The sequence below is a fragment of the Hemitrygon akajei genome, chromosome 21 (genome assembly GCF_048418815.1).
Source record: "Hemitrygon akajei chromosome 21, sHemAka1.3, whole genome shotgun sequence".
Taxonomy (NCBI): Eukaryota; Metazoa; Chordata; class Chondrichthyes; order Myliobatiformes; family Dasyatidae; genus Hemitrygon; species Hemitrygon akajei.
The window spans coordinates 21,445,809-21,463,726 of NC_133144.1; the positions used below are offsets into that span (position 1 = coordinate 21,445,809).

The 17,918-nt window shown below is 41.8% G+C and overlaps 1 protein-coding gene across 5 annotated transcripts in view; it reads right to left on the reverse strand.

Moving 5' to 3' along the window:
* malt3 (MALT paracaspase 3) overlaps positions 1 to 17,918 on the reverse strand; it is a 133,753-nt gene that overhangs the window by 22,838 nt on the left and 92,997 nt on the right. For all 5 annotated transcript variants that reach the window (XM_073024980.1, XM_073024979.1, XM_073024982.1 and 2 more), the window contains 3 exons: positions 17,082 to 17,259; positions 15,526 to 15,600; positions 13,987 to 14,114 (listed from right to left, as the gene is read on the reverse strand). In XM_073024980.1, the coding sequence (XP_072881081.1) occupies positions 13,987 to 14,114; positions 15,526 to 15,600; positions 17,082 to 17,259 (381 nt within the window). The remainder of the gene's footprint in view (positions 1 to 13,986; positions 14,115 to 15,525; positions 15,601 to 17,081; positions 17,260 to 17,918) is intronic.

A 17,918-nucleotide genomic window follows, 5' to 3' on the forward strand; every position in this document is an offset into this window, starting at 1 on the left:
GAGGTCTGGCTCATGGACCTCTGCTTTCCTTCTCCTGAAGTCAATAATCTTATCATCAGCCCAGTCTGGTTCCCCCAAACACAGCTTTCAAACAGATGATTTGGATCATTATCTCATTGTTGTCTGTGTATAAATAGCTAAGGTTCCTTCATTATATCTACACTCCAAAAATTCCTAATTGGTCTGAAGTTCTTTGGATGCCTCAAGATTGTGAATGAGATGATATGAATGGAAACTCCTCAAAGATCAAGAATTATATTGTGCTATTATTTGCAACTAAGAAGTTAACAATTATCATTATAGAACGCAGTGGAAAACTATAAGGGCACCACCTTATTTCCACTTGCATTGCAGCCTATGCTTGTTCTCTGGGAGTACCCAATAAAGTGGCCATTGAGTGCATGCTCATGGTCTTCTGCTGCTGTAGCCCATCCACTTCGCGGTTTGACGTGATGTGCATCCAGAGATGCTCTTCTGCACGTCACTGATGGTTATTTGAGTTGCTGCTGCCTTCCTGTCACCTTGAGCCAGCCCTGGCCATTGTCCTCTGAACTCTCTCATTAACAATGCACTTTTGCTCTCAGAAATGCCACTCATTGGATGTTCTTTTGTTTTTCACACCATTCTCTGTAAACGCTAATCTATAAACTGTAATCCCAAATTAGCAGTTTCTGAGATACTGAAACTGCCCCATCTGGCACCAATAATCATTCCACAGTCAAAGTCACTCACATCACATCTATTCCCTCATCCTAATGTTTGGGCTGAAACGCTTGACCATGTCCGCATGCTTTTCTGCATTGAGTTGGCTGATTAAATATTTGCGTTAATGAGCAGGTGAACCGAATTAAGTGCTACTGAGTGTAGTTACAATTCTTCCATTACATTAAGTGCTTGTAATGTGTGAGGGAAAGAAGCATCACATCTCAGGGGTAACAAGGAACATTGACACCACCCAAACATAAACATATCCTAAAATGTCCTAAAACCATTAACACACATCAATTAATAATACACAGAATGAAAGATTAGCTTTATTTGTCATGTGGTCATCAAAACATACAGTGAAATGTGTCCTTCGCATCAAATCAAATCAGTGAGGATTGTTCTGGGCAGCTGCAAAATGTTCCCATGTTTCTGACACCGACAAAGCATGCCCACAACTTACGACCTACCTCTAATCATACATCTTTAGACTGTGGGAGAAAAGCGGAGCACCCAGAGGAAACCCGTGCGGTACTGGGGAGAACACACAAACTCCTTAGGCAAGCAGCAGGAATCGAACAGCTGGCACTACAAAGCAATTGCGACGCTGATGCATCACCAGCAGTGTATTTGTACTCCAGGGAGTGCGAAGTGCAGAATCAGTTATCACTGTGATGATTGTATGCTCTAGTATCAATTGTTTGGCGACAATAAAGTAATAAAATAATAAAATAATCAGGTGACTCCTATTCACATTAATAAATACAATAAAATCTTTAAATACCTAAAGGGAAAATTAAATTAACAAAACAATTATTGAATATATTGAAATTTATAAGCAGAAATGGTTTTGAAATTACAAGGTCTAGCTGTAACTCTCTCTTAAGAGTGGCACAGAGCAGGGAGCCACTTGACATGTGATCTGGAAAATGATCACTGTATTCATATAATGAATGGTTTTGCAATTTGTTTTGATGCATTGCCTTAGATAGATAGTTCGAAAAAAATTGCGATGGGCCTTGAGGCCAAGTCTCTGAGCACCTCTGCCTGATATCTTTCCGTGGTTCATGCACAAGGAGACCTAGGTCTCTCTGTACTCCATTCATCTGCAATTTCTCCATTTAGATAATAGACTGCTTTTAGATTTATCTTGCCCTAGTGTGTAACCTCATACTTTCTCATATTAAACTCATTTTGCCAAGTTTCTGCCTACTCTCTCAACTTATCTATATTCATTTGCAGAGTTCTATCCTCATTCCAACATGCCCTTCCACCTACTCTGTGCCATTGACGTACCTGGGATACCTGACACTATGCCTCCTCCTCCGGTTCATGAATACAAATTGTAAATGGTTAAGGGCCAAGAACTTGAAGACCTCATTAAATTCCTGGGCATTAGCATCTTGGATGACCTGACCTGGGCTCTGCACATAGATGCGGTTACAATGAAGGCATGCCAGTTCCCCTATTTCCACAGAAGCTCAAGGAGATTTGGCATGTCACTACCTTATACAGATGCACTGTTAAAGTATCCTGACTGGTTGCATTATGGTCTTGTACTGCAATTCAAATGCATCGGATTGCAAAAGGCTGCAGAGAATAGTGGAAACACCCAGTCCATGACAGGTATAGCCCTCCCCACCAATGACAGCAACTCCAGGAAACATAAAGGCAGCATCTATCATCAAGGATTCCCACCTTCCAGGTTAAGCCCTCTCTTTCACTGCTACCATCCGGCAGAAGGTACAGAAGCCCTATGTCCCACACTACTGGATTCAGAAATGGCTTCTTCCTTACAAACATCAAGACTTGAAACGACCTGCATAACTCTAATCTTGCCTCAGCAATGGAACAGCACCAACATCCTCATCAAAGATCAAAGTAAATTTATTTTCAAAGTGTGTGTGTGTGTGTGTATAATCAATATATATATAATTCCTCCATATACCTGTCTAGTAGTCTTTTAAATTTCATCAGTGTATCTGCCTCCAACACTGACTCAGGCAGTACATTCCACGCACCAACCACTCTCTGAGTAAAAAAACCTTCCTCTAATATCCCCCTTGAACTTCCCTCCCCTTACCTTAAAGCCATGTCCTCTTTTATTGAGCAGTGGTGCCCTGGGGAAGAGGCGCTGGCTGTCCACTCTGTCTATTCCTCTTAATATCTTGTATACCTCTATCATGTCTCCTCTCATCCTCCTTCTCTCCAGAGTAAAGCCATAGCTCCCTTAATCTTTGATCATAATGCATACACTCTAAACCAGGCAGCATCCTGGTAACTCTCCTCTGTACCCTTTCCAATGCTTCCACATCCTTCCTATAGTGAGGTGACCAGAACTGGACACAGTACTCCAAGTGTGGCCTAACCAGAGTTTTATAGAGCTGCATCATTACCCCGCGACTCTTAAACTATATCCCTCGACTTATGAAAGCTAACACTCCATAAGCTTTAACTACCCTATCTACCTGTGAGGCAACTTTCAGGGATCTGTGGACATGTACCCCCATATCTCTCTGTTCCCCCACACTCCCAAGTATCCTGCCATTTACTTTGTTCTCTGCCTTGGAGTTTGTCCTTCCAAAGTGTACCACCTCACACTTCTCCGGGTTGAACTCCATCTGCCACTTCTCAGCCCATTTCTGCATTCTATCAATGTCTCTCTGCAATCTTTGACAATCCTCTACACTATCTACAACACCACCAACCTTTGTGTCGTCCGCAAACTTGCCAACCCACCCTTCTACCCCAACATCTAGGTTGTTAATAAAAATAACGAAAAGTAGAGGTCCCAGAACCGATCCTTGTGGGACACCACTAGTCACAACCCTCCAATCTGAATGTACTCCCTCCACCATGACCCTCTGCTTTCTGCAGGCAAACCAATTCTGAATCCACCTGGCCAAACTTCCCTGGATCCCATGCCTTCTGACTTTCTGAATAAGCCTACCGTGTGGAACCTTGTCAAATGCCTTACTAAAATCCATGTAGATCACATCCACTGCACTACCCTCATCTATATGCCTGGTCACCTCCTCAAAGAACTCTATCAGGCTTGTTAGAGATTATCTGCCCTTCTCAAAGCCATGCTGACTGTCCCTGATCAGACCATGATTCTCTAAATGCCCATAGATTCTATCTCTAAGAATCTTTTCCAACAGCTTTTCCACCACAGACATAAGGCTCACTGGTCTATAATTACCCGGACTATCCCTACTACCTTTTTTGAACAAGGGGACAACATTCGCCTCCCTCCAATCCTCCGGTACCATTCCCGTGGACACGAGGACATAAAGATCCTAGCCAGAGGCTAACCATAATAGAATCAATGAAAGACCACACCAATTGGACAGTCAGTGTGCAAAAGACCATAAACTGCAAATACAAAAAGAAATAATAATAAATAAACAATAAATATCGAGAACATGAGGTGAAGAGTCCTTGAATGTGAGTCCATATGTTGTGGGAATGTTTCAGTGATGGGGCAAGTGTAGTTGAGTGAAGTTATCCCCTTTGGTTCAAGGGCCTGATGGTTGTGGAATCATAAATGTTCCTCAACTGGTGGTATGGGTCGTAAGACTCCGTACCTTCTTCCTGATGGCAGCAATGAGAAGAGAGCATGACCCGGGTGGTTGGGGTCCTTGATGATGGAGCTGCTTTCCTAAGACAACACTCCATGTATATGTGCCCAGTGTTGGAGAGGGCTTTACCCGTGATGAACTGGGCCATTAGGATTTTCCATTCAAGGGCATTGATGTTTTCATACCAGGCTGTGATGCAGCCAGTCAATATACTCTCCATCACACATCTATAGAACTCTTGCACTGATATTGAGTGTTTTTGCACTAATGTATGGTTTTGCAGTTCTTTTCCTTCAGTGTTTTGTACAACTCATTTAATTTATGTATAGCTCATGTTCTGTGTTGTTGGTACTCAAATGCCTATGATGCTTTTGCAAGCAAGTTTTTCACTGTACCTGTACCTCACTGTACTTCTGAATGACAATAAAGCCAATTTGACTTAATTACATTCTTCCTGCCTCAGTAAGACCCATTTATTCTAACTTTGTCTTCTATGCAATAACCAACCTCAACTCATGCTAACGCACTTTCCGTAACACCATGAGTGCTTATCTTGTTCATCAGTCTATTATGTAGCACACTGTCAAATGCCTTCATCTACGGGTTCCCCTACAGAAGCACATCTACAGGTTCCCCTCAATCAACTCTGCTTATTAGATCCTCAAGAAACTCAGGCAAAGTACTTATTTAACTTATCTACAATTTCCTTGCTTTTTGTTATTAATTCCCAGTCTCACTCTCAAGGGATCAACCATATGCACTAGCTATCCTCTTCCTTCCATTATATCCATTAACACCTTTGCTGACTCAATTTTACTTGCTAACATTCATGATGAGTTTTCTCTTGCCTTCTTAATTCTTTAGTGTCTTGCCACTGGTTCTTGTAAAATCCAGTCCTCTGGTCTGTCACTAGCCCTTGCTAATTTTTGTGCTCTAGTCTTTGATTTAATATTTTCCTTGCCTTCTTTTGTTAACTATAGATGATTTATCTCTCACTTGCAATCTCTTTTTCGAATTGGGATTAAACTTTCCTTATAAACTAGCCACTTAAATATCCATTGCTTATCCACTGACCCAGCCCACACCTTTTACCGTATTATTAATGTAATAACTGCATCCAAAATTCTACTATAAATACAAGGAATTCTGCAGATGCTGGAAATCTTGAGGAACACACACAAAATGCCAGAGGAACTCAACAAGTCAGGCAGCATCCACGGAGGGGAATAAACAGTCGATGTTTTAGTTGAGACTCTTTATCAGGACTTGAAGGGAAAGCGGCAAAAGCCACAATATGAATGCGGGGGGGGGGGGGGGGGAGGGTGAAGAGTAACATGACTCCTCCCCCTCCTCTCTTTGGCTTCTGCCCCCTTCCTTTCCAGTCCTGATGAAGGGTCTTGAACCGAAACATCAACCATTTATTCCCCTCCACTGATGCCACCATATGACCACAAGAGATAGGAACAGAATTAGGCCATTCAGCCCATTCAGCCTTTTCCACCATTCCATCATGACACATTTATTAACCCCCTCACCCTCATTCACCTGCCTTCTCCTTGCAACCTTTCGCATCCTTACTAATCAAAAACCTATCAACTTCCGCTTTAAATATACCCAATGATTTGGCCTCCACAGACACCTGTGACAAAGAATTCCACAGATTCACCACCCTCTGGCTAAAGAAATTCTTCTCATCTCTGTTGTAAAGGACAGCCTTGTATTTTGAGGCTGTGCGCTCTGGTCCTAGACGCTATCACTATGTATTAGAAACATCCTCTCCATGTTTGCACTATCTAGGCCTTTCAATATTCGGTAGGTTTCAATGAGATTACCACCCCTCCCCCTGCCATTCTTCTAACATCCAGTGAGTGCAGGTCTGTGCTAGTCCCACTGAGCCATAGCTGACCCAAGAGCCTGTAGCTAGGAAGCACATATGAACTGTGAGAGAACAACCAATGAGGTTCACCGACACTGTGGACTCACTGTAGGTCCAGCTGCCCCAGTAGACTCGGTCACCTCAACTAGCCACAACCGTCAGGCACTGGCATCACTCACCTACAAGCTCCTCCCTGGAAGGCAAAGACCTGACAACAGAGAAGTCCCAAAGTACAGTAGTCAACTTAGAAACATACAGTGCTCCCAGACCCCACCGATTTTCTAAGTTCCTCCAAACTTCTGCAGTGTTGCGATCACTACACTCTAGGGGTATTTTATTAATTCTATCTCATTTCCAAACGTTCCCATCCTAAGAAACACATTCCACAAATTAACTTGCCCTTGCCAGTTGGATTAGTCCACTTACCCATGATAATTGTATTTCTCTTTTCAACATGCCTTTGGTATTCATCATTTATGGTCTGTGCTATCAAGAAGGAATAGCTTGAGGCTATAAACTACTTCCATCCCAATCTTCATACTTTCATTATGTTCACCAAACCAAATCCATGTCACAATCCATTCCATCTGCGTTGATTCTCATCACTGCACTGATTTTCTTTCTTGATTAACAACCCCACAGCTGTCTCCCTTCTCTTTTTGCCTATTCTTTTGCAACCTTGAATATTGAATTACCTGGAATATGAGTTCCTAATCCAGATCATCTCACAACTACGCCTCCTTAGTAGTCATTAAATAATATTTGTTTGTTATTATGTGTGGTCTCAGCACATCTAAGTTGTTACACATGCTGCATCAGTCACATAAAGAGCCTTAAGTTTGAGCTTGATACTTCAATCTGATTGGTTCAGGAATTATGGAATTGTTTGCCCTTTAAACTCAAGTCTGACCTTCCTTTTGCCCCTCATTGGTTCATTAACAGGTTTCAATTTTAGCACCAAAACCTAATAAACAATAGATATCATTGATGTATTGCAGGCTCTGTTCCCCTGTAACATTGTTATTTGGGGGGGGGGGGGGGGGAAATCAGTGGAAACTCTGGGAATTACTTTTTATTTGTTGCCTGTTTCCAGGCATTCATATATATTACATAAATGGGTTTGTCTGCTTTTCTGTTTCTATTTCTAAGCTATTTGTAACATGAGCTTTTTATTTGAAAATCTTCTGTGCCATATATAAAAGTACTTCCCCTTTATCTATTTTCTCCTTATCCCTTTTATTCTAATAACAAAATCTTGCATTCAATAGCACTTTTCATGAGCACAGGAAGTCCCAAAATATGTTACGAAGCATTGCTGCCTTTTTTTCAATGCTAGTTCCACAAACAGAAATGAGATAAAAATGTCAAGATATTCAGGATCCTAAGAAAACATTAAAGCCATCACTAGCACGACATCTAGCGCCCCAACTCCCATCACTCTCAATGTCAGATCTGACTCGGCTTCACAAACCATTATTGGGCCCCTCTCCATTTGTTAAAGCTGCTAACTATTTCAGGAACATCCAGAACAACAAAAATATACCCCAGCTTCCTTTGTCTACTGGGTACTGTCCTTGAAAAACCCACTTCCTTGTTTTCTACACCCTTATCTCCAAAAACACACAAGGACATCCTGTATTTTAAGAAGAAAAATCAGAAGATGGATTTGTATCTTCCCTTCCTTCCTCCAGCATCCAAAACAACTTCCTGACTTCCCCTCAGCCCTAGACCTTCCTTGATTTCTCTCCCGTACTCTCTCACGACCTCCACACGTTCCAGTAATCCATAAAGTACAATTCCTGCCCTCTTGGCTACATTTCTAATAAACCACTGACAACCTAACTTCTTTTCTAGAACCTTATGTTATATATTGTTAATAACTTTCTCTCATTAGACACTCTCCATCTCCTTGAAAGATGCCATCGTGGCCTCTCTCCTCAGAAGAACTCCTTAACCAGAGAGTCACACAGCACAGAAATAGACTCCTTGCCCACCATATTCTGTATGTATCTATACCAATCCCATTTACCTCCATCTGGTCTGTACCCTTCTACACACTGGTGATACCTTTCAAGTGTTGAGAAAAACACCCACCTCCAGCATCTTCTCAGGACCTGCCTTCCAGATTGTATAAAAAAATCTCAGATTTCCTTTGATCCTTTCATCTCTTACCTTAATCCCATGCCCTTCCAACTATTGCCCCATTTGAAATCTCCAGTCCCTCTCCAATTTCTCCAAATGTGTTGTAAGCTTCCACTTTGTTTGATTATACTCAGAACACTCTCTGAATCAAATCTTTGTTTGGTGTTGTGACAGGCCTCCATCCTATCATAATATCCAACAACTCTGATAAGGCAAAATAACAAGATCAGATTTATTATCACAGATATATGTCATGAAAGTTGTTTTGTGGCAGCAGTACTGTGCAAGACAAGTTGCAATAAAAATAAACAAACAAGGAAACAAATGGTGTGAAGGACAAATCGTGAGGTAATGCTCACGGGTACGTGGACTGTTCCGATATCATGGCAGAGGAGAAGAAACTCTTCCTTATACACTGAATGTGGGTCTTCAGGCTCCTGTACATCCTCCCTGATGGCAGTAATGAAAAGAGGGTGGTGAGGGTTGTTAACAGATGGATGCTGCGTTTTTGAGGCAGTTATCCTCAGTGGTTGGGAGCTTTGTGCCAGTGATGGAGCTGGCTATGCCTGCAGTCCCCTGCAGCCTCTTGATTCTGTGCCAGACAGTGATGTAACCAGTCAGAATTCTCTCCACCGCACATCTGTAGAAATTTGCTACTTCGGTGACATACCAAATTTCCTCAAACTCTGAATGAACGAAATTGGCTGGTGCGCCTTCTTTGTAATTGCATCAATATGTTGGGCCTAGGATAGATTCTCTGAGCTGTTGATGCCAAAGGACCTGATGCTGCTCACCCTCTCTACTGCAGCCGATCCCTCAATGAGGAGTGGTGTAGGTTCTTCAGGCTTCCCCTTCCTGATGTTCACAATTAATTTCTTGGTCTTCCTGACACTGTGTGCAAAGTTGTCATTGCAACACCACTCTACCAAACCGACCAAACGGAGTGGCCACTTTATCAGGTACACCTGCTTGTTAATGCACATATCTAATCAGCCAATCATGTGGCAGGAACCCAATGTATAAAAGCATGCAGACATGGCCAGGAGGTTCATTTGTTGTTCAGACCAAACATCAGCATGGGGAAGAAATGTGATCTAAGTGACTTTGACCAAGGAATGATTATTGATGCTAGACGGGATGGTTTGAGTATCTCAGAAACTGCTGATCTGCTGGAATTTTCACACAAAACAGTCTCAGTTCAGTGAATGGTGCAAAAAACGCCCAGTGAACAGTAGTTCTGTGGGCAAAAATTCCTTGTTAATGAGAGAGGAGAGTGGCCAGACTGGTCAAGCTGACAGTATCACAAATATCCACGCATTACAACGGTGTTGTGTAAAAGCGCATCTCTGAACGCACAACACGTCAAACTTTGAAGTGGATGGGCTACAGCAGCAGCAGATCATAAGCATACACTCAGTGGCCACTTTATAAGGTAAAGGAGGTATCTAATAAAGTGGCCACGGAGTGCATCTCACTCCTGTTTGCTTTCTGGTCAGCATCTGAGATTCTGACAACTGCGGTATCATCAGTGAATTTATAGATGCTGTTTGGACTGCGCCTAGTCACACAGTTATCAGTGTAGAGAGTAGATCAGTGGGTCAAGCATGCATTCTTGAGGTGCGTCTGCATCGATAGTCAGTGAGGAGATGTTACTACCGATCAGCACTGACTGGTATCCTGATGAGGAAGTCACAAATCCAGTTGCAGAAGGAGGTACAGATGCCCAGGTCTTGATTATTACTGAGGAGATATGGTTTGAACTCTCGTTCTGGTCTATCACCTGACTGGCTCTTTTCAATCTATCTTATTGCAGCCAGTGAATTCCTAGCGATGGCTCCTCTTTCTGTTGTTACACCATTGCCTCTGGTGTCCCACAGCTTTAGTCCTTGCATCTCTTCCTATCTTATTGCCTTGTTGCCCCTCAGGATCCTTGTGGGCGATAATAACTATCAATCAGCTCTTCCTCACTACTACCTTTCTTATTCAGCTATTGTTCCCAATCTATGTAACGCCCAGGCCATGTTACTTCACTCCTGATGAAGGGTTTCGGCCCGAAACGTCGTCACTACCTCCTCCCATAGATGCTGTCTGGCCTGCTGAGTTCTGCCAGCATTTTGTGTTTTTATCTGTAGAAATTCTGTCCACTTAAAGATTGGAAAGAACGAACACACTGTCAACAGGCCTAACCACTATTATTATTCCTTATCCATCAATGCTTTCATCACAACTTTGGTATTATATTCAAGTTAAGTGCTGACCTCATATCCATGCCATCTCTCAGACTAACTATTAAAGCTCTTTTAATGTAATTCCCCTGAGGCTTTCCATTAGCTCATTTGTTACTGAAACCACCATTTGTAAATTGTTTACCTCTACATCTGATTATTTCAACACTCTCCTAGCTGCCTGCTTTCATTCCACTAGGTGTAACGCAGTCGCTTATACCCAAATTTGTATACAACCTCATTCACATGTTAGCCTTATACTTATTGAATCTAGACTAAACAATGCTTTCACTTTAAAATTCTCAATATTGTTAGCAATCTCAATGTGCTCCACTCTTCTCTCCTATTAGACTCTTTCCTCTGAAGCCCTTTACCTTTCCCAACCAACTGGCTTCACCTTTCACCTTTTAACTATCCTCCTTCTCCTCCCCCACCCCTACCATTTTATTCTGTCATCTTCATCCTTCCTTTCCAGTCCTGGAGAAGGGTCTTGGCCTGAAACATCGTTTGTTCATTTTCATAGACGCTGCCCGACCTGCTGAGTTCCTCCAGCATTTTGTACATGTTGCTTTGGATATCCAGCATCCGCAAAAATATTCGTCTTTATGGCTTGCAGATCCACTCCTTTGGCTGCCAAGTTCCAAAACTCTGGAATTTCTAAATAAACCCCTTCCCTCAGCTTAAGCATCTTCCAGAAAGTCTCTTTCTGACCGCGCCTGTTGTCATCTGTCCTGGTATCTCTTCAGGTAGCTTAGCATCCATTTATTTTCTGTTTGATTAGATTGGAGCATTGAGGAACTTTCTGTGCCTGTACTAAAGGTGTCTTATACAGTATATGTAATTTCTTACTGAATCTTGAATGCCTTTCATTCAATTTGGAGTAACTTGCTATTGGGTCTTTTACATCAGATTTTCTGACTCCAGTCACAATGTAGTTTGGGGGACAACGTTGTGCACAAAATGACTGCCCAATTTTCTCAAATAACAACAAAAAAATCTTCATTGGTTGTAACTTCCTGAAGATGTGAAAGATGGTGTTTCTTTTCCCGTTTTGTATTTTCAATTAAAGTACGTCTTGCTGGAATGCCCTGCATTCAAAGGTCAATCTATTGAATCAAGAAGCTGGCAGTGAGGGTCTGGCTGAACCACTATAATCCAGGTGATTAAAGTTGGAACTAAGATAACACCAGAGGGCAGCTTCTTTGAGCTCATGTGAAAACAGCTTAATTTCTTCCCTCTAATGTTTTTATTTTCCCTTTTCAAGGTGAATGGAGCTCTGTCAGAATCCTTGATCTACAGCTGCACTCAAACTGCAGTTCTTTATGGCATTGGGTCCCACACCTGGGGCTCACTGACCGGCTGAAAGATGCGGGCTGGAAAACGCGTTTTCTTTGTTTCTCTCTCTCTCGCTCTCATCAGCACCCACCAAGCACGCAATAGCAAAGCCCAAAAGAGAGACCGTGATCTGCAGTACAACCTGGTGGTGGGGGGAGGGGAGTTTGCTGCTCATTCTCGAGTCCAAACGCTCGGAGTAAAAGTGACACAGCAGACTTTAACACCGTAATCAGCGAGTTGTTTTGTTATGTCAGTCCTCCCTCTCACTTTATGCGGGGGGGGGGGGGGGGAGAGGAAGAGGGAAAGCCTCTGGCATGTCGGGTGAACAACTAGCTTTTGGTGTACTGCATACCACGGTCTCTCTTTGGGGGCTTTGCTATTGCGTGCTTGGAGGGCGGTGGGTGCTGAAATCAGTGGAGGAGGGGGAGAGTGGGCGCTTCCCGGCTGCTTATGCATGGGAGGGGGAAGAAGGGGGCTTTGGGGTTCCAACATTTTTACTGTCACTCATTCTTGGGGGTACTTTCTTTTTTCCTGGATGTCTGCAAGTAGCAAAAATTTCAGGTTGTTTATTGTATACATTCTCTGATATTATATAGAACCATTGAACTATCTGACAATACTCCAACAATGCTGTCGTGTTGGGAGTGTGGCAGCTGTACTTCAGGATCTGGACTCCATTACAAAAGAACAGCCATATATTTCTGAACCAGAATAATACATACGAGGGGTGACTGATCAGTACGTGGCCTAAGGTAGAAAGAGTCCATCTTAGAAAACCTATTTTTCAACATAGTCCCCGCCTACATTTACACACTTAGTCCAGCGGTCGTGGAGCATACGGATCTTGGAACTCCAGAAAGTGTCTGCAGCAGGAGTGATTGATAAGTTTGTGGCCTAAGATAGAAGGAGATGAGTTATTAACTTCAAACTTTCTGCATAATCACTCAAAGAGTTGACCTGCATGTGCACGTAACGGGAGCTGTATAACTCATCTCCTTCTACCTTCGGCCAAGAGCTTATCAATCACCCATCTGTGGACATTTTCTGGAGGTCCAAGATCCGTATGTTCCACGACCGCTGGACTAAGTGTGTAAATGTAGGAGGGGACTATGTTGAAAAATAAATGTGTTAGGTTTTATAAAATTGACTCATTCTACCTTAGGCCACAAACTTATAGATCACCTTCATAAAGCAGAGAGAATGTTTTAATACAGCAGTATTCCTATATATTCTGCCTTTGCCTTACTAGATGGTAAATGTCACAGCTTCTGGAGTTACAGTTACAGTTTTAGTCAGATGTTACTTACAGTGCTTTCTAACGATGATACACATTGCGATATACACTAGTAGTGGAGGGAATATGTATGGCAATAGATCATCGTGGTTACATTTTCAGCATCCTGTTGACCTTTAAGTCATTAGAATTACGCAATCAGAATCAGATTTATTATCAATGTTTTAAATGTGAAACTTGTTGCTCTGTGGCAACTGTACAGTGAAGATATAAAATTATTATAATTACCGTAAAGTTACTGTATACCCTTCCAATAAGATGAAGAACACCTTATCATTTTCTGGTTATACATAGTAGATGATGAAAAGGCTTTGGGGAATTAAGACATGACTCATTCACTGCAGAATACCAATTCATTAATCTGCTCTTTCATTCACAGCATTTAGGTGGGTGGCCTGGTCATGTTTGACCCTCTGAGTGCTGACAGTGGGGTTTTGGGGACAGTATAGCCTTTGAATGTCAAGGTGGCTTGATTCCCCCTTTGTTGGAGATTTTCAATCATTTTCACTTGTATGATATGAATGTGAACAATTACTTTCAGCTCAAGCCTGAAAGTTGCCTTGAACTTGTTGTACATGGACATCTTTGCTTGATTTTCAAAGGACTAATGAACGGAACTAATGTAATGCAACCATTGGTGAATATCCCCACTTCTATCCTCTTCTATAAAGGCAGCTGGAGGTAGCTGGTCCGACAGATATTGAAGAATTTCTGATTTAATATCTTTGGACAGAGATAATTGGATTCCAACAAACACAACCCATGAATAAGCAGCACATCATGAATAGAGATGCAATGAGTTTCCTTGAAGGGAAGGACCTGACTTACCCTCAGAGACATTCTCCAAAATCTGAGTGACTTTCTCTTTTTTGAGAATATGCCTCTTAAGATACTTCATAAAGATTCCTGAGCTGTGTTCACCATCTTGTACCTCATAGGCTTCTGCATCTTCACACCTGCAATTACAGTGCGGGTTAAAAGAGTTAAGTTTTTCCTCACCGTTTTCAGTTTGGTCTGATATCTTCTTCCATTTGTCCTTCTTTTATCTTCTTATCTCTTGATGGGCTACTTGTGCTTCTACAGTAGAGTTGTCAACACATTAGCCACTAACACAGGAAGGTAACAATTGTTGTGACTAGACAACAACTAGATTGATGTTATTGGTGGATGTCTGACCTCGATAATTTTAACAGATGCATATAGATTTTATTTGTTGGTAAAAAGAGGAAGCAGAATGAATGTATTTTAGTCAAACAACTAAAAATGCTGAAAACATTCAGCAGGTCAGGCAGCATTTGCGGAGAGCACAGCAGAGCTGACATTTCATGTTGAAGACTCTTCATCAAAAACTGGAAATGTCAACTATATTTCTCTTTCTACACATACTGCCTGACCCGTTGAGCGTTAAACTATTTTCCGTTTTTATTTCACATCGACAGCATCTGCAGTTTTGTCTGATCTTTGAGTACATTTTCTTGTTGAGAAACTACTTTGATCACTCGTGTGACTGATGTCTTTTGATCTAAGCCAGAGGAAAATATTGATCTGTATCACCTAAGGCATAAAGGATTTTCTATGAAGTCTCATGAATGCAAGCATAGTTACTCAACCATACCTGAGATTAATCAGCAGTTTCCATTGACTAGTACTGTTCTACAGATGTCAGCTTTCCTCCGATACCTTGTCTAACTTGTTACTGAGTCACAGAGCTTTTGTCTTGTGATTCAGAAGGTTTTGGGTTCAAGCGCCACTCCGAAACTTAAAGTAAGAAGATCAGATAGAATCAAGCCCCATTTTTACTCTAAATCAGGTATTTCAAATGCTATTTCAAAGAAGATCAGGAATAGTTCCTGCGTCCTAAAAATTTCATTCAATTCGATAAACTAGACAATATTACTTAATCGCCTGTGGAACATTTCAATGTATAACCGGGATACCACATTTCCCATAGTAAAATAATTACTTTTTAACAATACTCTTGTTAACACTGGATCATAGTGTCAGGTTTTGAAGAGTGGGAGAGAGGCGTATAGATTTCAGAAAAGAATTTCAAAACTTGAAGCCTTGGCAACTGAGGGGACAGGGTGTTAATGGTGAAAGATAAATGAATAAATTTGAGTCAAAGAACACGGTGACTCTAGGCACAATTAATTCTGCAGTCTTCTTCAGTTCTAAATGTCACACTCTGTGAAGAGGGAGAACTTTCTGTGGCTGCATTCCGAAGCTGATGGGGGTGGGGGGGGGGGGGGCTAAGAATGCAAGACAGAGCGTGACTGAGAGAGGTAAAAGTGCAAGTAAAATAGAGTAAACGAAGAAAAAAAAAGAGGAGTGACTTCATACCCTGAAAGGAACTGGGAGAATACTCACGTTGCATATCCATAAACGATATTCCCTGTGGGAGCAAGTGGCTGTAGACCTGAGGGAAGGTAATCCTGATTATACCTGGAAAATAAATGTAGGATTCACTGGAATAACTGGAGTCTCTCAAATGTGTTAATGTTTCTAACACAGTAGAGTGGCTGAACTCGAAATTGCAGCCAGGGGAGGGGGCAAGTTGTTGCTGCAAGGGCTTATAATGGGTGGGTGATGGCACCAAATAAGGGTCTGGTGGTATAATGGGTGATCTTTCTTTACTGTTCAATAACGCTCAATGCCTTTTATGCACACTTTGAAAGGGAGAATAAAACTACATCTGTGTGAATCCTCGCAGCATCCGGTGACTTTGTAATATCTGTCTCAGAGGCCAACCTCCAAACATCTGACAAAATGATGAATCCTCACAAGGCGTCAGGCCCCGATGGTGCACTTGGTAGGGCACTGAAATCCTGTGCCCACCAGCTGGTGGGATTGTTCAAGGACATCTCCTATCTCTCACTGCTGCAGTTCAGATGTTCCCACCTGCTTCAAAAAGGCAAACAAAAATGCCCAAGACCACGGTGAGGACTAATGCCCAGTGGCACTCACATTTACTGTGATGAAGTGCTTTAAGGGGTTGGTCATGGCTAGAATCAGCTTCTGCGATTTACCCATCACTAAAATAGGTCCACAGCAGATGTAATTTCACTTACACCGCGTATCACAATGCACTGCTGCTGCAAATCAGCAAATTTCACGATGTATGCTGGTGGTGTTAAAACCAGATTCTGATTCTGGGTGAAAAAAGGGGATGAATGAATGAGAGATGTAGGATAACAAACCCACCCCCCAAGCAATCAGGATGGTAGGATGATTTCTTCTTTTATGAGTCCCTAGTTCCGAAGGCAAAATAACGATACTGCAGCACCATTCCCATTATACAGAGGCATGGACTTCATGCAATTGTCCTGACATTGTGGGGAAGATTCATGTCACAAATCATTTTACAGTGGTATCCACCATATTAGATATTAGCCATATGGGTATTTATGAATAATATTGTAGCTAATTTCAGTTCTATGTTTTAAAAAGAATAATAAGATAATTCATTCAGTGTGATTTTAATCTTCACTGTGTTATAGATTTACACAGCATAGAATCCCTTTAGCCTTCGGCCCAACTTTGCCCATGCTGGTCATGGTGTCTGAATTTGGCACATATCCCTCTAAACCTTTCCTATCCATGTACTGTCTAAATATCTTTTAAATGCTGCAATTGTCCACCACCAGTATTTCCTTTGGCAGCTGGTTCCAAATACCTACCTACCTCTGTGTAAAAAACCTTGCCCCTCAGATACCCTTTAAATCATTCTTCTCTCACCTTCAGCCTATGCCCTCTAGTTACACTCACCAATCCATCTTATCCGCATCTCTTATGATTTTATAAACTTCTGTTCTCATGTGCACGCATTGCTTCTTCCACTATTTTGTTGAATGAGGGATCCTGACTGCATACATAGCTTATGTGAGGCACGTAGGACAGAGAAAGAAGAGGAACTGCAGCCATACCATTTCCTGCACATATCCAGTAGGAGGACATTGAGGGCTGTGTTCCTCTCTTGCATCCTGCACAGGATTTTCTGGACATTGATGCAGTTCTCTGGCTTGTACGGATTTGGAGCATTGACAGGCACCATGTAATTCCGGCCTGCGCATTCATAGCCATGCCCAGCATAGTAAAAGAGAGCTGTTGAACAAAAACCAGAAAAAATAAATAAACCATTTACTGATACCAACCCATAAGAACCACCATCTTTGGATATCCTCTATCATCTCCCTAACTTGCCAGTTTTAAAAATAATTTCAAAATCTTCAGCAACTCAGACATATGACACAGTGTCCAGTAAGTATTCCTGTCCAATTTAAAAGCAGCCATAATTCAAGTTGGTAACACTGCTTCTTGATAATAAATTTAATGTAGGTGTTGGGATTCCAATGTAACTATGTGATATGCAGACAGAGAGATTTAGAGAGTGAAATGTTAGACAGTAGATTTGGGGATATGGGGGGAAGACGGGGAAAGAGGGTTCTATACAGTGTTCTGCTTTCATCCATATTATTTCCTCAGCCTCAGGTGAGTATTGTATCATCTGTATAAATACAGCATCAATGTGTACTCCAGATCAGGAATTCCCATCCTTTTTTTATGGTAGGTTGGGAACTCCTGCTCCAGACTATAATGATGGAGTATAACATGTTTTTTCCACTTTTGCAATGACATTAAATAGTGATGTATTAGAACAAGGTCAGACCACTTCATTAAATTACGTTAACAACTTCTAACTTCCAATATTTTTTGGAATTTCATCGATTGTCATTTACTGCAAAAAAAATGGTCAAACCATT